This window comes from Cyanistes caeruleus, chromosome 1 (assembly GCF_971803275.1).
Source record: "Cyanistes caeruleus chromosome 1, bCyaCae1.hap1.1, whole genome shotgun sequence".
In the NCBI taxonomy this organism is placed as follows: Eukaryota; Metazoa; Chordata; class Aves; order Passeriformes; family Paridae; genus Cyanistes; species Cyanistes caeruleus.
The window spans coordinates 138507262-138534040 of record NC_141701.1 but is presented as its reverse complement, the minus strand read 5'-3'; the positions used below and the strand labels follow the sequence as shown (position 1 = coordinate 138534040).

The 26779-nt window shown below is 39.6% G+C and overlaps 2 protein-coding genes across 17 annotated transcripts in view; one reads left to right on the top strand and one right to left on the bottom strand.

Moving 5' to 3' along the window:
- Positions 1-1762: 1762 nt before the first annotated feature.
- On the bottom strand, positions 1763-26181 carry LOC111924086 (uncharacterized). Of its 5 annotated transcripts, XM_086863211.1 has the most exons (5): positions 25110-26181; positions 19680-19825; positions 18614-18723; positions 16969-17071; positions 7659-10997 (listed from the first exon to the last, which is right to left on the bottom strand). In XM_086863211.1, exon 1 carries the CDS (start codon positions 26179-26181, stop codon positions 25540-25542), a length of 642 nt encoding a protein of 213 aa, XP_086719337.1. In that variant the 3' UTR covers positions 7659-10997; positions 16969-17071; positions 18614-18723; positions 19680-19825; positions 25110-25539. The 5 variants fall into 5 exon arrangements, with proteins under 5 accessions (XP_086719346.1, XP_086719341.1, XP_086719337.1 ...); XM_086863220.1 differs by lacking the exons at positions 7659-10997; positions 18614-18723 and adding an exon at positions 1763-4483; XM_086863215.1 differs by lacking the exons at positions 7659-10997; positions 16969-17071 and adding an exon at positions 2758-4483.
- The window catches only part of EPC1 (enhancer of polycomb 1), a 72399-nt gene continuing 57757 nt past the window's right edge, over positions 12138-26779 (top strand). For 6 of the 12 annotated variants that reach the window (XR_015279275.1, XR_015279279.1, XR_015279258.1 and 3 more), the window contains exon 1: positions 26317-26560. Coding sequence is in view for 4 of the 12 variants with exons in the window: in XM_086863127.1 (XP_086719253.1) it covers positions 26408-26560 (153 nt within the window). In the remaining 8 variants the exon portion in view is untranslated. Of the gene's footprint in view, positions 12312-13055; positions 13160-26048; positions 26561-26779 lie in introns of those variants that run through there. The other 6 variants (XM_023920061.2, XM_023920059.2, XM_023920060.2 and 3 more) reach the window with 4 other exon arrangements.

Sequence of the window (26779 nt, the reverse complement as noted above, 5' to 3'; positions counted from 1 at the left end):
GTTGTTTGATAAATGAGGAAACTCAATGAAGGGTGAGTAGATTAAGTGGTGATTGATCAAAGGATATCCAGTAAGTAAAAAGAAAAATGTGTTAAGAGTGGGGAGAAGGACTTTGGGCTCAGAAAAGAAAATGAGACTAAAACCAAGTAAACCCATCTAAACTGGTTTTTTTTTCACAGTGACAGAAACATTTATAACTATCCTCTCTGACAAATGTCTTAAGTCTACCTGAAATAAAGGTCTGTACTAAAGCTTTATAAAAAGCAACTAAGAAGACCATGCGGGAGCTCAGCTCTCTCTTGTGTAAAATAATTGAGTTCAGCTCAGTGGCGAGTTCATAGTGCTTGTGAAGTACTTTGCATGAAAGTATTACCAGTCTTACAAAGGACTTCCAAGCAATATGAACTTAGGTCCTGGTTCACTTTAATTCTTTACTAGAATGAAGAGCTATAAATGTTGGTGAAATTACCTGATATTTCTGAGCCCAGCTTCATCATCATCATTGTTATTTCTTCATGTCTGAACAAAAACTGCTGCATCTCTCTTAGCATCAATTCATGTAATTTGTTGGCCAACAGTAGATGCTGGAACCTTACTGCTGAATCTCACAGCACTCCTCTCTACCACACAGAAGTTACCAGTCTGCATGTGGGTGTTCTGGCATTAGCCCAGATACTCCTTGTGGCGTACACACAGAAGGTACTTCGCTGTTTTTAACCTTTTGTTTTCAAGTCAAATAACTGTAGCATGCACCTGATGCCTTCATCTGCTTCCACATAACTGCACAGCTCTAAATATAAAAGTTTTCTTTGTTATTCACATTTGAAATATTGCTACTATGTGCTAAGTACAGGAGGCTGGACATCAGGGCCCACTTTACAATTTGAGTGGTTGAGAAAGCTCCAGTCAAGTTACAATTCAGTGGTCAATATTTTGGTGCAGGGATTGTTTAAGGCAACCACTGGAAACAGTGGATAAGAAAGGAAGTTTCAAAGCTGTTACCCATGATCAATATATGTGGTTCACACACATTGCACTAGGAAATATTTGCACAGGACATGGGCTGCAGCAGTCCTGACATCATCAGGAAATCAACAGTAATTATGATGTATATCAAAAGAATACATAAATCAATTCAGAAAAGAGTATTTCACCAGTCAATCATGAAATGAAAAGGTGTGGCATATGATTTCATTGCAAGCTGAGTCGGAAATAATTTTTTGGGGACTGAAGGGATGCCATGCTCTAATGGTCCAGACATTTTCTCTCACTACACATCCCAGGCATCGAACTGTTCTTCAGCAGCTGCAGCTGGTATTGATGCCAAGCCAGAAAGAAATGTGACAAAACGTGGGACATAACCCAAAGCCAGAGTTCTTATTCTTGAGCTACAAGGTCCTTTTGATACATTTGGCTGGCAAAAAAGATTAGAAAATTAGGGTATTTTTAACAGTTTTATCAAGGAAGTTTTCCCATGTGAAACCTATTGATTACACAGCATACATTTGGGTCAGAAAATATTGTGTTACAGGTTAGAAAACATACTCAGTAATGGCAGGCTTCTTTGGTTTTTTGGGTTAACGTGGCATGATATATTCACAGTAAATTAGATATTATTTTCCAAATTTTTTACCAGACAGATACAAAAAAGCCTTTGTACCAGATACCTCTCTATTGTCTACAGCCAGTCACTGGCAATGTGAAACCACTTGTAGAACAGAATAATGACTTTAATGCCAACAGGCAACAAAACAGGCAAAAGTCTATGTTATGCCATATTTATTGTTAAAAAGTATCATCAGATTCAGTGCAAAGGTTACTGAGATATATTTTGGCAAAGATTCTCCAAATAGATGCTTGAGATTGTTTTGTACATTTGTGCACATCTAGAGACATGGATTGAATTTTAGCTTTTATTTCCCAGGGCTGTTGATTCAAAGATTCGGAAGCAGAATGAACAGAAATACAGCATGGTATGAATTTTCAGGGTTATTTTTCAGTCTCATGTTTTCAATTCTGATTTTTCTTTGTCTCAGTATTTTAGACACTGCTGTTCTTAGGCTTGTGCTTAGATTGCCATCATTATTTCTCGATTTTTGATTTGAACTGCACAAGAAGTTTTATAAGACCTATATTAGTGTTTCTTTTTCCTTGCCATAAAACCTAGGAGTCACAAGGAAAATTTTGTCCCTTAGATAAATTAATTTTCCTTGAAGTTTTCACACAGCTATGAAAAGATGGCACTTAAAGGAGTTATAAGACTTGGCCTTTTAAACAACAGGCCCAGAGGAAACCTACATCGTATGAAAGAATAGAAATTTAAATTAAAGATATTATAATTCTTTTTTTTTCAAGCTGCTCTCAGAGCAAAACTCAAGGTGAAAGGGGGATATGTCTACTAAGGCCCAAGTCAGTGAAGTGAGTGTGTTAAAGCTTCAGGGCTGCTTGAGCTGTTCCCTGGAGGTTGCTATTATGCCGTGTTGCCATCTAGGGATCACCGGAGTGCAGTACCCAAGGGCATGCTCCAACACATTCAGGGCCTGGAAAAATATGGTTGTATTTTGTACGCATTAATTTCAACGATTACAGTCACTTCTGCAATTCTCCCTCCTGCTCTTACATCATACAAAGAAGGAGTTGAGGCCAAGACTGGCCCAAAAATATGTCATCAGTTTAGAGAACATTACCACTCAGGAGTGGTAATCTCTGTACTCAAGAACAAATAGTACTTAGAACAAATAGAACAAACAGGAATCCTTCAGAGTAAAACTGAAATAGGACACTAGTATTTATTTCCCTCTCTGTAACCTGAAGTTCTGAATATAACATCATCCCACACTTTAGGTCTGCTGATCTGCCAAATAGAGTTTTAAAATTCTAGTAAGCTTTAAGTTTTATATTTTCAACAGAAGAGAAAGACAAAAAAGTACAGACAGAGTGTTGCAAAAGGTAAGAAACAGAAAAATCTTATGGAGAAAGCACAGAGGAAATGCAGTGCCTGTGGAGCAGGGAGAAAAAGAGCAGTGAAGGTCATGACAGGAAAAGTAAAATAAAGAGTCATGCAAAAGATGAAAAGAATAGCAAAGCTTCATACAAGAGCATGCAGGGCACACAGTAGTCCTGAGAGGGACTAAGAATACAAAGAGAGTCTGTCTGGCAACAGAAGGATCTGAGGCACTGTTGGAGAGATAAGGGACATCTCTTGCATCAAGAGGAAAACGTACCACAGAGCCTGGGTATTGCTGGCATGGAAAAAGATCTGGAAGATTTCTGAGATAAATAAATATGAAATTTGGCCAAGTGAGGACTGGAGAGAGGTAATCAGTGCTCTGCATGTGCAGTGAGCATACTGAAGCAGGCAAATTTAAAGAAACTTTGCTACAGTGGAGTCAGGAACAGGATTACAGTAAAAGTAATCCAGGATTAAAAACCAGTGGATGAACTAGCTTGAAGAGCAAGATAGGTGTGGTTTATGGCAAGACACAAAGCCAGGAAGGAAAGGAGTCCCTACCATAAAGTATAGCAGTGGGGCATGGCATAAAATCACAGACTAACTCAGGTCAGAAGAGTCGTCAAAAGATCACCTGGTCCAACCTTTCATGGGAAAGGGAGTCTAGGTCAGATTACCCAGCATCCTGTCCAATCACATCTTGAAAACCACCAGTGATGGGCACTCTACCACACCCCTGGAGAGGTTGTTCCAGTGAATGTTTGTTCTTAGTGTAAAAAATTTCTTTCTTCTATCATGATGAAACCTCTCCTGGTGCAACTTCTTCCTGTAACTTCTCATCTTCTCCATGTGGCTTCTTGTGAATTGAGAACATCCACCCTCCTTGCAGCCATTCTTTAAATAATGGAATACTGTGATGAGATGCCCCTCAGCCTTCTCTTCTCCAGGAATAAAAAATCACACTCCTCTTTCCTCATAGGACTGTCTCTCCAGCTTTCTGATCACCTTTGTGGCCCTCCTTTGAACCTTCTCCAGTCCGTCCATGTGTTTCTTGAGCTGTGGTGACCAGAACTGGATATTGTACTCCAAGTGTGGCCCAACAAGCACATGTAGAATGGGATTACCACTTCTCTTCTATCTCTGCCAATACCTTCCCTGCAATGCAGCCCATGATTCAATTTGCTTTTCTTGCTGCAGTGGTGCACTGCTGACTCATATCAGGTCAGGTTAGACAGATCTGTCAAGGAGCAGAAATAAAAATTTGGGAGTGTGTCATAGCCCAGATGTACATTGAACAGTGAAGCACAGATATTGCCTAATGCTGGCTGGGGGACAGTGTTGAGTAACTGGACACTTCCTTGCTGGTGAGGCTTGCTGGGCCCTCAGATACTGAAGAGACACTGTAGGTACGCTCTTACAGGTTCTTCCTGGCCAATGCAAGAGTGGTCAGCTGCATGACTTTCTCATGGTCCATATTTCAAGGTAGCTCAAGTTTCATCTATCAAAGGTTCATTTCCAATGAAGACCTACACACTGCAAATTATAAAAATAGGAATGTTTTGAATACAAGAAGCTTCAATTCCTAAATGAACATGTACCAGAATTGTCACCTTTCACTGACAGTCAGCATCTTGTCATTTGCTTCCCTTAAAAAAATCCAATCATCAAGAACTAAATACAGCTCCCAATAACTTTAGGAATGACTGAGACTAATGCAGACATTTTCAAACTGAACTGTTCTTTCAGGTTTCAATAGTCTTCCATCACAACTAATTAGACTGTTTTCAGAAAAGGCACATTCTTAAAAATACTCATTTTGACTCTCAGAAATAAACCAAATATAAACTAAGTAATTTTAGGGAAGCAAAATCAGGAGGAATGTTAATGACTATTTATAAAGTAAAAGCTAAAGTTCTGTTACCACAAAAGAAATCCCATGCTAGCTTAAAAAACTAAGAGGAACCTGAGTTGAAATAAGCAACTATGAGAATAAAGGAAATATTTATAAACTGTTAAATTCCCCTTTCCCCCATTTGTGGACTGATAGAACACCTTTTTAAAGTTGGCCTCTGTTGTTAAGGAAAAACAAAAGGCTTTTTTTGTAATCTTATACTGTGAAGCATATTTCTATAAGGTTTGATGATCTCTGTTGCAAGTGTAGCTCCCCACTTGCAGATGTGCCATTTACAAACCACTGGGAAACATTAGCATTAAGATTTTTGTGTGGCAGCCTGAGCCTTGGATGCTGTGTGTATTCTGCATCTTTGCTCAGACTAAAAGGGCTCTGGCAATGTTTCGTGGAAATTTACTGTGTAAATAAGGTGGTGTGATCCAGCTGGCAGTACATGTACTAGATCTAGCTTGTAGGCTATTTCCTTTTGGTCAGATATTTCTTCTTTGTGGAAATTACAGAGGATGTTTATAGACAGAAGAGAATAGCTCTTCTAGTCCCTTGCTATCCTTGGTTCCTGTGAGTGGAAAGAGCAGGACAAGGAGCACGTTCCTTACTCTACATGAACAGTATGGGGATGAAGGCTATTGTTGCCTCTGCAGCACATGTAGGGAGGGCAAAATCGTGGCCAGTGTGAGATGAGATATGCAAGACTCTACATGAAAAGGCAGTATGGTACCTTCACTACTGTGTACTCTCTTGCCTGATTGCATTTCTAACCAACAAGCAAATAAAGACTGGTCAGCTTAGTCTTCAGAGCTTTTTCTAACATTAATAAAAGAACTAATTGTGAACACATTGTTTAAACTTAAATATGGAAACTTCCAATAAATATATACTGTTAGTCAGAATCTCTAGAGAACCAACAAGATTCTTAAAAAGCAAAGAATATTTGATCAGCAAAATTAGGATACAAAAAAGGCTTTAAAAAGAATTAGGTAAAAAGTAGATCACAAGTCTAGTATTTGTCCCTGAGTGGTTTGAAATATTACAGCTGACAATAATAATGCAGAAGAGCAGACCAATAGGCAGTTTCATATTTGAGAATATGATGGATGCTATAATAATACCAGAGAATGTATTTGAACCACTTTGCTTTCCAACAGCAATTAATAATGGTGTGAAAAAGCAGCCACTGTATTCTAATGTCTTAAAATGATTAATGCCTTATCATTTGCATCCTAGAATTTCAGATGAGATGACCAATTAATGCCTTGAGCTTGCTGACCAGATTTTAAGTTGCCTGATTTTAGCTCCTTGGTTAAAGGTGCACAAACTGAAACAAAATTATATATAAGGCTAAACTTATTTAAAAACTAGGAGGAGAAATAAAAGCTTTTATGACTACAGTTCATAGTCTTGCTGAATCTGGAATTGTAAAGGATTTTGGTTCAGACATCTCAGACCTACATATCCCCAAATTTGTATGCAAATACGAGCTTTTCTTAAATTCCCCTTGCTATCCTCCTTCCTATGCTCATCAAGCTTTTGCTGACTAAACTGGCTTCCATTCACTATGTCACCAGCATCAGAACATTTCAGAAAAGAAACTGAATTGTGACAGCGCTGCCTTTGCCACACAGATGGTGCATTTGTTTGCAGCAGCAGTAAAAGTGAACACCAAGGGTGACTCTGAACAGCTCTGAGATGTTTTCAACAGTGGACCTTTATTCTAAATGACAAATGTGAATTCAGAAGAGGACAGATTAAATCTGCTGAACATATAAACCAGTCAACAGGCAAGTCAGTGGAACACAGATAGATGGTAGCCATTATTCACCTTATCTGAATCCATGGCGTTTCAGCTGAAATTTCCTAGGTATAATAAATCATATGGGAAAATGGTCTCAAACTGTAGTTCATCTAATAAAATCCATGAGACTCCCTTAATTATCAGAAGGTGAAAGTATGAGAAAACAACAGAGTGTACTAGTAAAATAGAAGCACCAATTGCACATTCCCTTGTTTTGGCACAGCACACCTTGAACAATCCAACAGTAGCAACAGGTCTGTCCTGCAGTCCAGGAACAATGCTCTCACAAGAACCACTGTGAGCACAGAAGAGGACTGAAGGCAAGTGAAAAAGATGTTTTAACAGTTACTTCTGCTTGGAAACATAGTGCTGAATATTTATTCAGGATCAGTTTTAACACATGAATGAGGATTCAGTGCTTGGGTTAAAAATCATGGAATACCTTTCCACATAAAATTACAAGATCTTGACTAAAGCTTATGTGATTCTTGATTCAAATATCAGCACATAACAGGGACAGTGCACAGAACAATACCAATCAAGTAGCTGGCTAAGTTAAAGGAAAGGTTTCACAGTGGACTTTTCTTTATTCTTGATTTTTTTTCTGACTTCATTATGAAACCACATGCAGTATTTCCCCACCAGTTTCAACCAATTAGACAACTAAAGGAGGTGAATTTTTAAAAATGCATCTGTGCCAACACAGTGTGGCTAAATTTTTTTTAATAAGTATATAACCATATTGGACTTGTCATATGGACATAGATTTAATTCTGAAAAGACGGCATATTTTGAGTCCTATAGAAATTCAACAGAAGATACATTCCAAAACCAAAGAAGATTGTTAATTCATAAAAAGATGTAGATTATGACCTGACCAGTCCATGCAGGGGATCTAATTAGGTACTTTCAGGCCATCAACAAAGATACAACACATAAAACAGGAAGGGGAGAAAAGCTATCCTCCAAGATGTGTGGCATACCTTGGCAGCCAACGAGCAACAGATGTTCTGGAGGTTTATTTCCAGGTTTTATTTTCAGAAGACCTACATACATTTTTGTAACAAATTGCTTTTCCACTTAAATTTATTTCATTCTTTTTCCACATCTTTTGATGCCAAACATCAGCCTAAAACCATGAGAACTGCCACTGGCAGGACCTGTGATATGAAAAGAGTGAATGACATACCAACTTGTGACAACATTGGACTTCAAATTGTCTTGATCCAATCATAAAGCATTTGAAGATAGGGTCCCAGCACAAGGAAACAAAGTCAGCAATACAACTTCAGTGTCTGAAGCAAAGCAAACTGCTTAAACTAAGAGTAACATTAAAAGATATCCTTACTGATTCTCACAGTGCTGCAGAGTTTGAATGAGAGAAAACCAGCAGTGAATGGGTCATTGGTAAAAGGCAATTTGGATAGGCTTATTAAGGTGGGCCCAAGCAGAGCAGGCCAGGTATCCGTGCAGGTGCAAAAGTTAAATCCTGAGAGGAGTGTTAAGTCCTACTGAGAGAAGCAGGGAGATGAAACGACTGAAAAGAGATTACTGCAAAGGATACAGATATTAATGGGATGATTTGCTGAACCAGGGTATCTGTGCTGGTAATGCTGAAAAAAAGCAAATAAAATTTTGGGATATGCATAAAAAATACAATGAGTTACTTTAGTATTGGCAAGTAGTATGATTTCTGTTGGCATATTGTGCTTATTTCTGATGTGCATGGAATATTAAGCATGAATATTATTCAAATAGAGAAGCACTAAAATCACATAACATCCCTAACAAAGAGTAATGTTGTGTGAGTCTTATATACTCAAACAAAACCTGGACTTGGACAGAGAAATGGAAAGAGGAGGTTTAATATGTAACAAAGTGTAATTTAAAGTTAAATTTCAAGTGAGTCAAGTAATCGCTGTAGCCATTTAGTGGAGGTTTTTGCGGATATTTTTTACCACTATGCATTTTCAGTCAAGATTGCATGCTTTTTAAAAATATCTGACCTGGGTCAAACAAGACTTAAGTTAGGGGAGCCTGTGTCCTCCTTTATAATACAGTCAAGCACCAATAATCCATTCTTACAATTTATGAATTTTCCACATTACAGCAAATCAGCTTTTTTGATTCTTCAAGAGTAGTTATGTGAACATCATCTATTGAATAAAAATGCAAACTATTTATGCATTTGGTGATCTTTCAACCAAGAAGCATTCAGTGCCACTTGTATGAAAGCAAGCAAATAATCATTTACATAGGAGTTACAAAAGCACTTTGATATCCTCCAGCTCTTGCTATCTATCTAATGATTTACTGACTTAACAAGACTGGTAATTCACTTCTTGAAGACATCAAGAAAATATTGTCAAAAGGAGATCAGTGTAATTTGATCATTACAAGTGTAGAGATAGAGAGCTACTTGGAAAATATGGCAATAAAGTTAAATCTTTATGGGCAAGATAAAGATTAATGCAAATGAAAGATAAAGAATAATAAACCTAATTATATTGCAAACAGAAAGTAAAAAGTAATTTCTTTAATTTCAGTAAGGTACTATTATTTGAGTTCTATGAGGTTTTAGCCACTTTTTGTGTTAGTCTAAATCCTAAAATGTAGCTAGTTTTTTGCTTTGCTCCTGTATATAATATTCAATTTCCCTGTTTTTTAGCAGAATCTCAAGGCAAACATTCACACCAAGCATTGGAAAAAGCTTTAAAAAAAAAAAAAAAAGGGCAAAATGGGTGATGGTGCTTTTTTCAGTTACTCTGAACCGTAAGAATTTGGGGGAAATTTGACATCAAGTCAAGTAGTCAAGTTTATTCTTAAAGACTTAGAACATATGGTTCAACTTTTCTTGGAACACTTATTCAGATTTTAAAAAAACAGTCACAATGTGTATTTCAATCTCTACCTCAATTCTTAACATTTAGCACTTGATATACAGTGTTTTCAGTTAAAACTGATGATGAGATTCAACATGAGAGAAAATGACCCAGGCTTAAACAGTTGTCATACATCAGCTTATCTAGAGAACTAGTAAGCTTCAAAACTGAAGGAAGTTTGGGACAGTTACAGTTTAGTTCAGCTTGCAACAAAAGAATTCAACCAATTTCTTTCACATTTGCCACAACACAATAATTTCACAGACATTCACCAAGGTTTTGCTTAGTTGAGGTTATTTACTGTGCAGTGTTTAACCCCAAGTTATAGCCCAACTAGCCAATATACTTGTCTCACAGTAAATACAAAGTTATCTAAGGTTTTTTGTGCAAAAGAAGTACAAAGAATTTGAAAATATGTGCCTGCTACTACTGCAAACATGGAAAATAAAGAAAAAAGTGCTTAAAAACCTACAGCAACATAGTAAAGGATGTTCTGGGAGGGGTCTGAGCCCACAGACCATACTCCCCCTCCAAAGCATGATTTACACTCCTGGATGTAGCTATGCCCTAAACCAGACTCCTTTCCCTCCACCATGCATGTGAGGGCTCTGTCAGACCTGTGCTAGTGTAAGGCATACAGTAACAGATGGGGCACTGCTGGTAGATGAAGGTTTCTCCAAAAACAAGTGACGGAAGAAGCAATCTTCCCAGTGTGCAAGGTTAGCTTGGAAACCTTCCTATGTGCTTATCCACCTGTATTAACAACTTTGAGCAGACCATTCAGTAATCAGGTGTTCATATACTATCAGGAGGAGGACTTAAGAATTCACTAAATACAAACTAGGAGGAAGGCGCAGACAATCAACAGTCACCAAACTCATTGTTAAGAGCAACACTTTTTTTCCTAAAACATTGTGCTACATCTCTTCAGGCCTATACAATGCTAACTACTGTCTACTTTTTTTTTTTCCTAGGGCTTGTTTACCGCTATCAGGCCTGGTTTATGATTTTTCTACCATGCCTTTTGGATACTTTCTTTGCCTCTTCTGTCTCAAACATAAGCTTTGTGTCTGTATTTTCAATGTTGTCAATAGCCTACTTTCCCCTTATCTATTTTCTGTCATTATACAAAGATTAATGTCTATTTGATTAGGTTTCTGTAGTTCACCCGCTGCTTTATCAAACATCGTTGTGTTTTCTTCCATGCTGTCCTTCTTGCTAGAGTTTTCTTTCAACAGCCACAAAATCTTATTAATTTTCTTCGGCAAATCCCACCTTATGTCTTCTTCGCCATGAAGTATACACAGTAACAAGAGTTCGACTGATGGTGTGTTGCAAACTGTGCCTTCCCCGCTGATCAATAGTCTCATTGTTTCCCTCATCTGCCCATAGCCATCTGCTGTCTTTTGTCTTATACTTTTGAGTTCTTCAGGGCAGGAATAATCTTTTTGCCCTATATTCCTATACAATATAACATTATAATCACAGATCAGGATTAAGGCTGCTAGATAACACGATAATGCAAACAAATTATAACAATGGAAAATTTGCTCCAAGTTCTTTGCAGATTTCTTTCTTTTTTTTTTTTTTTTTTAAATCTAAGACTTTGAAATATGAGGTGGTTCAGGAAAAACATCACCAATTCCACTGTTTTTTTCAATGCATTTGACAAAGGTCTAGAATAGCAGTAGGTGAGAATATTATTTCAAGTCTTTTAATAGAGGGTTGGATCAGGCTCGGCAGGTCTGACAGCCTGTCTCCATTGTAACTCCTCCTAAAGGCAGGAAAAGGATTCTCACGGGAAATGAATCAGCCCCTACGGAGCCCACGAGGCAGCGTGCAAGAGGAGCTGTGCTACTGCCTGGCAAGACTGGTGGCTCAGATAGATGACCACGTAGTGACATTTTTATCATAATCTCTAATAGAAATATGCTATATTTCCTTATTTTTTTTCATTATTTTCAAGGTGAATGGCACAAAAGTTAAAGGGCTGCAACACTAAATGGGGTCATAATAAGAGAAAATCCAAGATAATTTCCACAGAGATCATGATTCAGGCAGACTGCTGTGAACCACAAATGCAAAATTATAAATATTATAAAGCGTGTATTTATGTGCAAGAGGCCTAAATTTCAGTTTCCGCTGAGAATCCTCATTCCAGGGGCCTCTCTGTGCCTAAATGCTCACTTAGGAGACTGTGATATGTTAGGGAGATTATTTTATCTTGCACTGAATAGGGAAGGTGTTAGAATCCGCCCGTCTTTTCAGAGCCCAGCTCCAGCAGGCACTACCTGACTCAGCTCACAAACTAGAGCCACAGCATCAAATTTCCCAACCCACTTAATTTGAAAGCCTGCCAAGATAGGTGAAAGACCTTATAAATATGTAAAGCAGGAAGTTCAAATTACACAGTGATGTAAATTCCCAGTGATTGATGCCCTTTTAAAAACAATAAAAATCCTGGAGAAACTACAATGTTGGTGAATATGCTTCCCTCCCGATGGTGTCTGGCGGTGCCGTGCGGAGTTTGGCTGATGTATTGTACTTTTCGTGCGGATTTTATTTTGGATTTCTACCACTTCCTGGAGGCCAGGGGGAGGCACAGTGGGAGGAACCAAAAAACTCGGTGCCACAGCCATTTTGTTTGTGGGCAGCATGGTAGAATTCTGTCAGTCAGTATAAGGAGGGGTTTTTAAAACAGTATTTATGGAAAAACTATTCCTGCCGTAACGGATGTATCTGTTGAATTTAGTGTTAATTTAGTTCTTTCATAAGGTAGGTATTTATAATTGTAAGTAAATTGAGTATTTATTGGGATTCAAGCCTCCCCACTTTCCAGGAATCATGGATTTTGTTTCAGGCATGACTGGCTCTTTCGGATGCTGCGAAGCTGCCGGAGCCCGGCGGGGCGGGGGTGCCGCGGGGGGAGGCCGAGGGATGCGCCGGGCGGCACAAACTTGCTGCGGGGTTCGGAGTGGGGGCGGGGGCGGGGGGAGGGACGGAGGGAAAACGGCGAAGTCTTGGAATTATTTTCTCCAACTGTCTTTCTTTATTAATTCTCAAGAGGCAGCTGCTCTCTCCGAGGGGAGGATGAGGCGTGGGGTTGCGCGGGGCGAGCCGTAGTTTTGCAGTGTCACCGAAAACCAGCGCTAGACTTTGGTCCTGTGTGCTCCAGAGGCGGGTGTAAAATGGCACACTGCATTTTTCCAGGCGGCGGCGGGGGGAGCGGTGGGGCGGGCGGGGGCGCCGCTGCCCGCGGAGCCCATCGAGCCCAACGCCGGCCCCGGCAAAGTTGTGACCCCGGCGGCACCGGGTCCCCCGCCCCGGCTGCGGCCGCCCGCCGGCATCGCCCGCCGACCCTCGGGAAGCCGCCTCCTTCCTCGCCCTGAGATCCTGGCGGGGTGATGGGGAGGGGAAGGAAAGAAGAGAGAGAGGAAGAAAAAAAAAAAAAAAGAAAAGAAAAAAAAAAAAAAAAAGAAAAGAAAAGTCTCACTTTCTGCATTTGCGAAATATTTTAAGGATGTTCGGGAAGCCCTTTGCAGCATGGAGGTGGCTGGTTGTAGGAGAGCGAGTATGCAGTCCATATTGTTACAGCCCTTTTGCAAGGGCTGCCTTCTTCGAAGGTAAGTTTGTGATTTTAACCAAAAATACTATTTTCTGCCGGTTTTTGGCATGTATTAGTGCTGTGGAGGATTTTCGTTGTGTTGATGAACAAAACGTAGTCTTGTATTTTTCATAGCTTTGATCTCATGTGAATCCCACCCAACGGTGTCTCCTTAATAGCGACAATTACTGAAGTCAGTTTTGTTTCCTCTTTAAAATTTTATACACGCGAAGATTAAAAACAATTTAACTTCAATTTAGGAGTATAAAAACTCAAATATTTTCCAGATGGACTTGGGGTTTTTTTTTGGTTCTGGTTTTTTGTTGGGGCGGGGGGGCAGGGGGGAATTCTTTACCGAGTGATAAACGGATCCAGGACCAAATATGTGATTGTCTGTATAAATATAATGCAGCTCTCGTGTATAAAGAAGCATATTATGTTGCTGCTGTATGGTGTGATGGTAGCTAAAAGAGTTTACAATGCCATTTGTGATGGCTCTTGATGGATTACTTTGGTCTAAAGTAAGGGGGAAAACTGCCCTTGGTATGGTGAAGGTGGAGATGGACATAAGAGGGTTCATATTAAGTTATGTCTCTCACTAAACAGTGACCTTTTTATTTACAAATTCCAGCTCTTGTGATAATTAGCTTAAAGCATTAGTTATATAAAGGTTCTTATTTCCCCACACTTCACTTAGATGTCTTGGTGTTGGGTTTGTTGTTTTGTTGGTTTTTTTTGGGGGGGGGGAGGGTGGAGTGGTTTGTTTGATCCTTTCCAAGAAGGTACATTTGGGAGACATTTTGTAATTTTTGGCATTTTTCTAGGCGCTTTCCTTTTTTTTTTTTTTTTTTTTTTTTTTTTTCCACCCGGTGGGAGATCTTTTTTGTTTTGCATTGCTCTGTGCTGGTGGCGCTGTGGGGCTCCGAAACAATTCGTGTCCCTGGCTCTAAAGGGGGAGGGGGCCGGGGGGAGAAAGGTGGGGCACGGGTTGATCCATTGTATTTTTTCCTTTTCTCTGTATCAAAAGTAACCTCAAATTAGTAAGAATGACGATTAAATTGTATCTTTATAAAATTGTAGTGTCGCATGAACTATGGCCCGGTAGAGGCATGACCTCACCCTTTAGCTGGTTTGTGTAATGAAGCAGTTCCTTAATTTTTATTTTTTTTTTCAATCCTGTACCTAGAGTCCAGTTTTCCTAAGTGCTGACATTTTCGGTCCCACCCCCAAAATGATTTTACAGTGGCTACAGATGAAAGGTTTTTTAATTATTCTTTGCAGCCAATATGGAAGGCTTTGGCACACACTTATTGTGCAACTAGTCCATTGTTTGCTTGTTGTGAAGTTAAAGGTTCCATCCACGGCTGGTTATCGAGCCCTAAGGTCCCCCTCGCTCGAGTGCTTGGATATGTAAATCTCCTGATGAGGTCTATAAGAGTTTGGGTTGTGTATGAAGGTGAGGTTGAAAAGTAGGGGAAACCTAACATAGTCCTCCAGATTGTAAGAGTATTCACCTGAGGTGGGTGGTTATTTCTTTCCTGTTGCTACATGGAGCATGCATTTGACACATCTTTATAAATGAATATATATTAATGTGTGTTGTTTTATTTTGTTACAACCTACAGATCACCTCGGCTCTAAGTGCAAAAGGATTAGAAGGCTTTCTGCTAACATCCATATTAGGTGTAAGAAAACAGAAGTGATTAATGTTCTAGGATGGGTGGGAAGACATAGTCAAGCCCATGATCAGAGCATATATTGGAAACTCAACAGGTTCAGGAACAAATTTGATATTAAATTTAACACATTTCTAAGGAATCAATGTGCCTGTTATTTTGGAGTGATAAGAGCTGATAATTTTAGAGGCCTTTGCATCTATTTTACATTTCAATGTCTTCAGTATTTTCAAAGAATAAATTTGACAAATACTAGGCAGTTTGAAATGGTCTCTAAACTTCTCACGAGTGTTTAAATCTTAAAAAATGCTTCTAGATTTTGGTTGAAAGAGTCTGCTCATTAAGTTAATTAGTTTTATGGAAACTGATCTACAACTTCAGTAGATCTCTGTAATGGTTTCTTATTCGTTATCCCTTTTTAAAGGAAGGTAAATTTTGTTTCTGTTTTAGGTAAAATACACTTGCAACCTTCTGCCAGTAACAAACATATCCAAGAGAGCAGCCAGCTTTTATCCTTTCCACTCTGTCAGACATGATACACTTTTATGGATTCTTGGCTGGAGCAGAGACATGGTGGCCTGTGACAGTGCAGTATGACCATTACTTCTTTGGTGTCCTGGTACAAATCTTAGATCTTGAGGACAAATATCAAGACATAAACCCTCTTAGAAAGTGTAGATTTTGGCCATCCTCCATTTCAATTTCCATTTCTGATATCTCATCACTAGGACATAAGGTTGGCATTTTGGGCACAGTCCATGCCAGTAGAAGTAGTGCCAGTTGTTGAATCCATTACAGTAATTATCAATCTTCGAGAATCACTGGGTTGTTTAATTCTGATGCAGCTTTTCTTTTTTGACATCATTTAGACCAATGTTCAGTGTGCTCATCCATGGACAACAGTACTGAGCAAATGATAAACTGAGGTGCTTACTGAAGGTATTTTAACATTCTTCTTCTTATCCTGCACCATGAAAGCGATGCTTTCTTGTGGCTGCAGTCTGTGCATGAAGGCCATGAACAAACTGATTGTTGTAATCTTGCTGCTCAGAGTCAGCTCAAGCTCAGTGAAACCAACAAGAACATGAAATCTGAATGGAAACTTGCTTCCCATCTCTCCCATTCAACTGAGGCTATTCTTAAACTTTGGTTGTGGTTTTGGAACTTTGAAGCTTCATCTGATAAAAGTGTCTGGTTTTACTCCTATCAAATCATAAGATGAGTGAAATGCTGATCTTCTGCAATTCAGTGGTTTTCACACTTCTCCTCCTTCCTTTTTGAGCATTGTGTTGCCAGTAAGGAGTAAGAAGTATTTAAGGCTTTGTATCCTCTTAAAGCTACATAACAACTAATTTACCTCGTGTATCTTCTGCAGAAATGCCTGAAAGAGTAATTTCTGTGGGGTGGTTCAGTCTTTATTGTGTTTTCCCTACCTCCTCCTTCTGAAATACCAGTATGTAGAATCCCAGGACCTAAAGCATACAAACTTTTTTTGGGGTGGGTTTCTTAATTTTCTTCCTTACATATACCTCTATTTCTAAGGTGCCAAAACAAATGTATTTTTCTCCTAATAGAGTTTCCCTTTTACCTAGAAAGTCTATGTAGAGTCCAGACACCTTTGAAAGGTATTTGGGTCTCTTGGTTTAAAACTATTTGAAGTATGGCATCGTACTATAAGCCATTCTTTTTCGAGAGCTTAATACAACCTGACCAAAATGCTCTTTGTGCCTTCGTGAGATTAGTCTTACTAACGCTACTAGTATCATGTACTCGAGTAAGAATCATGATAAAAATGTCTAAAAATGTCAATAGTAGTTAGAACAAGATGTGTAGATTCCAGGCAGATATAATCAGCTTCCAAAGTTAAGCAAAATATGGTGCAAACTGTTCCTTAGAAGGGGTTTGGTGGTGCAGAAGAACGTTTTTGGGGCTCAGTTCAAACAAAAGCCATACCCCTGCTTCATCCACTCATATGTTGTGCTCTCCAATTTCCTACACTGATAACATACCTTGGTGCCTGGGACTCCTGTCTGTTATCTCTTAAGGGTCCTAAAGTACTCATTGTGTCCTTGATTCAACAAGGTTTCAAAGGTGGGGGTGCTATTTTTATTTGGACATCTTGTGACATAATCTTGTTTCTCATCTTTCTTACCTCATAACTTTGCTAGCTGTACTTTTCCACATACGTGTCAGCGTCAACTTGTAGCAATGAATAATTAGTTTAAAACTTACTTCAAGGATCACCTCTTTCCCAGCTGTGAACAAAGGACAATTACATGCCTGCTTCAGACTCATCTTCTACAAAGTTAGGTCTCTCCACACCTCTTCCTGACTCATATTTGCATGACCTTTCAATGTTATGAAATTGTCTGCTCTAACTTCTTAAAGCCAGAGGAACTACTACAGCTGGCACATTGTTCCACCTTTAGCATTCTTCATATTTTTCCTCTCAGTAAATAGCACAAGAAGTTAATTCATGTTGCAGTGAAGAGACAATCCTAGATTTTAAATTCTTTAAATATACAGGGTGGGGGAGTATCAGTGCTATGAAATATAATTCCTGCATTGTTGTTGTGAGCAACAAAATATAACTTGGACAGATATGACCACACATCAGTGGCTTCAGGTCCTGTGGGTTTTGTTTAGACCCTTTAGTAAGTCACATTTCCAATTTATTGTGTTACCACTGGACTCTCCAGGAGCAAGATAATAGCAATACTATAAACTTCCTTCATAGGAAGGTTTGTTCATGAATTCTCTACTAATAGTAGCTAGACCCTGAAATTGGTGGCCAGAAGGTATTGCAGTGCTTAAAAAGTCAGGACATTTGCAAAAAATTATTTTTTCTGCTTATCTCCCAATATAAACAACAGAGAGATGGGAACTGCCAAAAAATATGTGAGTCCTAGTCTTCACTACTTGTGCAGTGAATTGGGATGCTGTTTTGGAGCTCCTGGATGGCAAATGGAAAGTTGCTCAGAGCCATCAACACCATACAACAGAAAACATTAGTTACAGATGCAATGTCTATTGCTTTGAGCACCTGTAAAAATAGCAAGGGCTCTAAATGTAGTCCATAACAATTCCAACTTGGAGCAAATGACTGAAAATGGTCAGATGCTGACTCGCCATCCTCTGTTGTTGAGCAGAACCTGGATGACTTTTGCTAGGGAATGGGAAAAGTAATAGATTTTACAATGCATTGAGCACTGGGATTTCCAGAGGAAGAAAGAAAAGGTGGGGTTCGATCTCATCCCCGCTCCCAGGACTGCCTCATGAATTTTACTCAATAATGTTTAAATATAAAATACAGGAATTCCAGGGAACAGTGAGTAGATTTGTTCCTCCCAGAGAAGTCTTCCTTTTGTCAGGTTCTGTTTTGGTTTTTTCTTGGATTAAAGATCTGAGAAACAAGCCTGTAAGGTCATATTTCCCTGGATTTACAGAAAGCTGAGCTTGTGAGTGAACCAGAATCCCCGTATCATATACATTCATGTAGAATTTCTTTCACCTGTCTTTAGACAAGTATTGTTATATCTGTAATCCTCAATGGAAAGAAACAGATCAAGTAAATCATAGCTTTAAAGAATGATAAAAGGATCCCAACGACAGCAAAAACAACAAGCAAATAAACACAACCAAATTTTGAATGTCTGCTGTGATAAGAATTGTATCTTAAATTTAACTGAGTATCCCGATCAGGTCTCCATCTGCCTCCTGTGAGGCCTCCTAGTTCAGATATGAATGCCCTCACTTCATCAGAGATATCCCATGCCCGTGAGTTTGCTAATACTGACCTGTGCATGATTTAGGTAATGAAAAGTGAGCTCCTAATCCTCATTCCCTTCAGAGCCTTGAGAAAATTACTAAATGGAAGCAAGACCTTTGGCCTCTCAGGGGTGTGCATCTGGAATAGTCATTAACACAAATAAGAGTGAGCTTTCCGTGTTTGTTCAAACATATTTAAGAATCAGGTGACTCAGATCTGGGGATTTCAGGGCACATCTTTCTATTTTCTATTTACTTGGTGCTGCCATAACCTGATGACTAAAAGGATAACTTCTTGAAAGGGTCCTTTCACCTGACAGATTTTCATCTGTAATGCCAGGGCATGTTTTCTGGCTGGATTTATTCAAAGTTTTTTGTTTTATTTTTCTCAAGAAAATTTAAGAATTAATTTTAAAAGTTATAATGCAGAGCAGCCATGTTATTTCTGATGGTCTTAAAGGTATCCACACAAGGCTGAACATTTTAATGTCTTTAGACAAAGTGATTGTGTATTCACAATTCAAGAAAAGTGCTGCAATCAGCATCTTTTTAAGGAGAAACCATGCTGGATAATGAAGGGTAAAAACATACCTCTGGTAACTCTGCATAGACACTTTCTCTTTAGCCCATGTTCATCTATAAGCACATAATGAATGAAGATTCCATATGAAAGTATTCTGCTTTCTTTCATCATCTCTGAATCAATTTCCAAGTTAAAAATTGAGTGTTGTGTGAATCTGTGGGATTTGGAAGGTCTAGTCAAGCAGACTTCCAGATGAACTACTTTAATGTGAGAAACTGTTTTGCTTCCCATCTTTCATATTCTCCCTTGATATATTTTTTAAATAAGGTTGTGTCTCGTTATGCTAACACCCTTCTTGAGTTTCCTCTAAACCAAAAGCTCAGCAGACTTGGCACGTGTGACCAGTGGCAGGCTGGTGCACATTAACCCCAGTGTTAATGACAGGAGTCTGTCATGTTCTCTTGGTTGGAGGAGCAGAATGTCAAAACAGCCACAGAACTGACACACTGTGCAGTAAGAGAATGGGAACAGAGGGTCTTTGGCAGAAATGGATAAGGGGGTTAAAGTCTTACCTGCTTGTAACCTGAATGATTGAGAAAACCACTCTCCATCTGGCTCTGTTTCTCAGGTTGCCCTTACAGCAGATTTGGGGATTTCACAGGCAAGGTGAGATGCAAATGCCAGTGATATCACAGCACCTCTGGTTTCTATATCCCACCTACATTAGGGACAGAGAAAATAATGTTATGTGATTTCTTTGTTTTTCTTCTCACGCAACTTCATGTTTGCATCTAAACCAAAACACTTCCCTCTCAACACCTGCCCATCTCACACAAGTTATTTGCATAGTCTGAATGTTGAAAATCCTCAGAAACTGCATTTTCTTCAGGTTAACCCTATCTGAGTTTTACATTTTTAAGCATCTGCTATCATTTAAAGATATATAGGTAAGGATATCTCAAAACAGTCTCATCTGATCAGTTCTATATTCAGAACTAGCCTCCTCTGCTGGATATTTACAGTCAAGCTTAATTCATTAGGCCTTTTTTCCCCACTAATGCTGCATTATTTATTTATGCTTTTCTTCTTATTTGGTTATAAATATGATCATGATTATTTGTATCCCAGAAGAGAAGCAATATTTTATAACATTCACTGATGCTTAATTTAGTATAAATCAAACTACAGTGTGAAAAAAATCCACTTCTAAAATTGAAAGAATATTTGTTTCTCGCAAGCTAATAACAAGCTTTATAAATCCAAAAGCTGAGTTATTTGTGTTTTATTAATTTCTTTGAAGAAATGTATTTCTGTTAAGTAGAGATGGTATAGTCTGTACAAGGCACTTAAGAACACATTCATATTAATTTGATATGGAATTCAGGGTTCACTCACACTGTAGGTATGTAGGTACTTCCCACTAACATTAAAATAAAAAAAAAATCTAAACATATGTTAGGAAATGCCTCTTCATTCCAAGATGTATATGTACTTTCCTGCACCAAAAGATTTCTGAAGTCCAGCTAATTCCTGTCTAGGTATATAAATCACTGTTTTCCTCAATTGTGTGAGGGAAGCAGAAAACCTACTTTCATTCTGATTCAGGAATTGCAAATTAAAGCATTTGGCTTTCTATAGTAACTCCACATTAACTTAACTTCATATTATTTAACATCAGCAACGTAATTCTGAAGTTTGAAAATACTTTACTATACTAACCTGAAGCCCTGAGCATTTGAATTGATTTTTCATAAAGTGACTTTCAAGACAGGATTTGTATCTTGGAAGTGTAAGGTAAAATTTAAAAATTCACAGCATGTAATAGTAAGATATTCAGGTCTTAGTACTGAACTGAATTTGCTATTTTGTTTGCATTTACATAGAGCCAGAGAACTACTAGTGTATAAGTAAACTTTCTGAAGTCACACAGCCTATCCCCAGTTTACCCCTTTATCCCATGTTGGGGTATGAGCACTGGCAGTTGAGGTTTATGTAGTGGAGCCATGTGTGTGTTTGTGGTGGGTTTTTTTTTTACGTTGTTTTTAGCATAATGGGCAATTAAAGGATTTGGGACTGTGCAGACCCATGTGCAGCTATAATTTCTCTACTTATGTTTTCCTGTTTTAGTCTTCCACCTTATACTATGCAGAATATATCAAAGTTAGACATCCTTAACTCTTTGATTGATTAATTAGCAATTGTGTTGGCAAGAGATGATAGGGCCTTTTTATTTGGTTGGTTGTTGTTGATTTTGTTTGGGTTTTTTTTTATTTGGTTGTGGTTTTGCTTGATTTTTTTATTTTTTTTGTTTGTTTGCTCAGGTTTTTTGTTGTTTGTGTTAGGGTTTTTTTTTTTGCAAGAAAAGCATAAGGATTTTGCCCTTCTGCTGGCTCTTCTACTGGAAATAATACAGGATCATGTGATTAAATTTACTTGACTCTGAGATTATTCATGTGTTATAATCCGATGTTTGCAGAAGTCTATGCCTAAGTCAGAGGTGATAGCCAGTCCACCCTGCTCAAATTGTGTTTACCTAATAAATTGTGATTTTAGTATTATTATTGTTTTGTATGTCAGAACACAAAATTATTTGGATAAATTTTTTTTTAAAAAAGAGCATAAAATCAGACTTTTTTTTTAATTTATTTTGGTTTGTTCCCTTTTATCTTACTACTTAATCCTAAACTATTAGTTTGTGAAATGACTTGCTAGTGAAGATGACTAAATCAAGAATTCAAAGTGTGTCTAGCATAGTAGTTTAGAGGGGATATGTGTTATAGAATGAAAACATGAAGATCATAAATCACTTTTAACCCTTATAATTCCTAGGATACCTGTTCTGAATACATTAAAACTTAAACAGGGAAAGACATATTTCAAGACAGAAGAGTCTCAGCATAATTTGAGCCTTTTTACCACCACTGTATCTAAGAGAATAACTGCTTCCACTATAACCTGTTTTCCCTAGACACATAAAAACTTGAGTCTTCAAAGCAATCTATATAAAAGAAACTGATTCTTTTCTGACAGTACTAAAAAAACCTCCATCAAATCCTTTATGCTTTCACATGGAGCCCATTTTACCATTTTCTTGCTCATCTGTCTAGGTGATGTTGGGACAATGATGAGTCTGTAAAATAATAATATTAAGTCATTAATTCCTTTTGAAGTCTTCCTAGTTCTCTTATGGACAACTGCCTTCTCCACCTCTAAGAGTTTAGCTATCACTGGAAAAGTAGAAATCTGGCAATAGCTTTTGCTGCTCCTCTCTTAGCTTTGCCTCTTCTCAGTAAGAGAATTGCTATCTAGTGATTTTTCCTTCTCTTTTGGATATGGCTCCATGGCATAGCCATTTGAGGATCACCTTAGTTTTCCTGAGAACACTGGACTCAACCTTTGAGTATTTAAAAAAAAGCATTAAGCCCCACCCCCTCTCCCAAAAAAGAGACAAAACAAACCCCCCCAAAAAACCCCAGGTCAACAAAATTGCTGTATAAATAAATGAAGAGTTATTAGAAGCAGGGTGTAAGGTAGTCACGGAGTGAAAAAAAAAATTAAATTGAAAATATTTATGGATACGAAAGCCAGTGTATAGTTTACTGTAATACAAAATACAAATAAATCCTAATTAAAAAAAACACCAAAAATGTTTAAGAAAGCTTTTTTTTTTTTTTTTCCCCTAAGTTGAACAAATGTCTCCTAGAATTTTATATCCCTAAAATACAAAATGCTTGAGGTCAAAAGGCAACAAAAATGATGTGGTTTAGCCTATATGCACATCAAATGTAGTAGTTTTGTGATGATTGCTGCTAGAATGGGAGGCAATATTAAACCTATGTACAAAAGGCTCCAATTCATGCTTAAATAAATGACTGGAAGTCTTTCTTGAACTCAGAGAGGTTTTAAGCCATAAAACTAAATAAATACCAATATTTGTAAAAACTTGTCAAACAGTACACAGGACTTGCAAACCAAAATAGAAGTTACATTTTTGGCTTCACAAACCCAAGTTAGATGACAGCACAAGAGACCCATATGCCTGTATGCAGATGCATAGATCAAGTTGTATCTTTGCCCATAATGCTCATTCTGAATTTAATACTTTTGAATGTATTTTGAAATGGTTATATTTGCCAGCTGCATAGCTGATACACAAAGTGCTTTCATTTTAGTAAAGTTTGTCCTTTTAGTTGAGATCATAAAAAGATAAAACCTTAAAGAAATGCCCCAAATTATTTCAGCAGTTAAAAAAAAATAGTAATTCTAAATATCTTTTCATTATATTTCAGTTGCTTTACCTTACAATTCTGTTTTTAAAATAGACACATAGCACTTAGGTTCAACAAATTAACTTATACTTACTGATCTTTTACTGAGAACTTGCAAAGAGTATTTTGGTCACTATACGAAACATACCAATTCTGCATAAGCTACTGTCATAGTGCAGCACTGATGTCTGCAGATATAAAGTGTGCATTTTAGTAAAAACTGCAAAATGGAAAAACACCTAAAATATATCTGCATTTTCTAACTGAAAGGAAGATAAAATGGACATACCATTCTGGTTATGTTCTATACCTTTTTCAGTCACCATCTTTTACAGAACAAACATCAGGGCTCATGTCACATTGTTTTCAATTATCACACTTTCCATCTTACTAACAAATTAATTTTGAGGGTTAATCATCTTCTGCTACAAAATATTTAAACACAATCTCTTTTATTGGCAAAACATTAAACTGATGAGTCCAAGGGTTTCAGGCCAAAACTTTTTCTTAATGCACTATCCTCTTTGTATCCAAATGTTATTGTCCATTCTGCTTGCTCCGCACTTTTCTCAAGCCTGTGGCAGGGTTAGAAATGCAAAGGTCAATTAAGGATAAGCTTGAACTTGATTATTTTTCCTTTGTAGTTCAGGGTATTTTAAATACTTTGGTTTTCATGATGTTAATTAGGTATTGTTTTCCTTTCATCAGTATAAGTGGAGAGTTATATTTAATGGCTTTTTTCTGCTTAGCTGCCAGGTGTTTCATTCTCATATAATTTTTTAAGTCAAAGCTAATCTGTGATGGCATATTGTAATTTTTTGGTTGGTGTTTTTTTCAGCACCTTAACTGTCTGCTAATTGGATAAACTAAATTATTCAGTATTTGTGGAAAAAGGTATTGATGTTTTATGGGCAATTTATTTTATATTTCTAACAAGTGTGTGTTTTAAGCTTTAGAATTAGAATACAAAGCAATATGCATGTTTAAACATTTGATTCTGATGTAACTACTGAAATACAAATTAATTCAATGATACTCAGTTCATTCCACTCCCCTTAAAAAAATAAAAAAACCAACAAACAAGCCTCCCTTAAAAAAAAAAAGGAGTCTCATTCTCCCTAATAGCTGTCTTCCACTGCATTACCCATTTGCAGTACAGGTAGAATTTAGCACCCCAGAGAAGTTATGAAGCCAAAAGAGTTGCAGTTTAAGCAGTTTGGGAAACCTAGAGGGTTTTGGGTTCCCAAACACTCATGCAAATTGTTGTCTTGACTCTTCTGTTAACAACTGCATCTAGTAATATTTCATCTAGTGTCTAGTAATGGCTTAAGGTTGAGGATGGTGGTAGTATTATTATTATTATTATTATTATTAATAATAATAATAATAATAATAATAATAATATCTATTTTAAATATATTTTGATTCTATTATAGAGATTATTTCTCAAATTGCTAAGCAAACTTAAGGTTTTTCTATTTTTTTTGTTGCTATATCTATGCCGTATTTTTGAAAATTCTGTTTCCCAAGAGTAGTATGTGATAAATAACAAAGTTCTGTCTATCGTGTGACAGTAAAAACTACAGTATTTGTCTTAAAAGTGGAGGACACTTAAATTCAGCCAATACACAACTATCTCGCATTTTAAATTAAAATAAGCATAACTTCGATAAGATGGATTTCACTACCGAGCTAGAGTTACATATAACCTGGTGCGAGAATATAGATGAGCACCTAAGTTCGGCAGCTAGACGGCTGCAGCCCTGGCCTGGCCGGATCGGAGTTTGACGTTCCTGTGGCCGCGCTGGGATGCCCTGGGGCGGCTTGTGCAGAGAGCACCGAGACAGGGCTAACTCGGCATTTCCGATCCCTTGCTTAGAGCCGAATAGTGCATCAATTTAATCGACTCATTGAGATGTAAACGAGCTTCCCTAATCAGACATGCTCAAGTGGGTTCTACACATTGCCTGGGGTGAGCTCGCTTCAGCGGGTCACTGGTAATAACTTAAGTCCGTGCAAAGCTTAAACCAGTTCACGTGTCTGCACTTTGCTGCCGAACTGTTTCTGAAAACCTCAGAGAAACGGGGTGGAAATGCCGTTATGGAGGTGCCTGGTTCTTACGGTTCTTCACGTTTTCGGGCAGGTGTCCGTGTTTCCCCTTTATTTAGCACGGACGCGAACTCTGTTCGACGACTCGCGGAGGGACAGCGCCCGACGGGCGGCTGCGGCTGAGGGGCCGCGGCCGGGCCCTGAGGCGAGGAGCCCCCACTACTCGCGGGGTGCCGCTCTGGCCTCGGCCGGTGGCACCGCAGTCCTCCCGGGCCGGGGTAAATTCAGAGCCCAGAGCCCCTGTCCCACGGTCTGACCCCCGAGAAGCCGGAAAGGTCAGGGCCGGCACCTCTCCGCCCCTCTCGCCCAGGTTTCCCAGAGCTGTCATGGTCAGGCGCGGCTCCAGGAGAGGTTCTCCCCGGGGTGAGGGGTGGGTGGCTGCCCCAACTTCCTCACCCCGGCAGGAGCGGAGCGCGGTTCCGCGGCACAGCTCGCCGGCCGGCGGGCGGATTAAACCCCCTTTGCTCCCCACTGCGCCCCCGATCCGGCTCCGGCGGCTCCGAGCCTTCCCGCGCTCCCGAGCCCGCTCGGGCCGCTCGCAGCGTCCCGCGCTCCCGAGCCCGCGCCGCCGTGCCCGCGCCGCGCGCGCTCCCCCCGGGCGGCGCCGTGCCCGCGCCCTGCGCGATGCAGTGTGGGAATGGCTGTGGCGCTGGGGTTGGCTGAAAGAGGCGGCCAGTCGAGGTTTAATGTCCGCCATGTTGGCCGTGGCGTATTGAGCGGAACCGGAGCGGCGGAGGAGCGGAGCCAGCGCCCAGCCCAGCCGCGCCAGCGGGCGCCGCCGGGCCCCGTGTCGGAGTGCGCCCCGCCCCGCCGGGGGAGCCCCGGTCCCTCCATGAGATCGTTCGGCGGGGTCCGGCTCTCAGCTCGGAGCGCGCTTGCTGTCGCCCCCCCCTTCCCAGCCGGAGCCGCCATCGCCGCCTAACATGAGCAAACTGTCGTTCCGGGCCCGGGCGCTGGACGCGTCCAAGCCGCTGCCCGTCTTCCGCTGCGAGGACCTGCCTGACTTGGCCGAATATGCCTCCATTAACCGGGCCGTGCCGCAGATGCCCACGGGCATGGAGAAGGAAGAGGAGTCGGTACGTGAGACCCCCCCCCCCCACTCGGCCGGGTCCCACCATCCCCCCCGCACCCGGGCCCCCACCTTCGCCTCTGCGCAAGCACAAAATGGCCGCCATCTTCTCCCCACTCTCCCCGCCCGCTGGGAGGGGGGGGACACCCGGGGCGGGAAGGCGTCGAGCCCGGCCGCCCCTCACCGCTCCCGAGCCCGGAGCTCCCTCACGGCCCCTTCGCCCCCC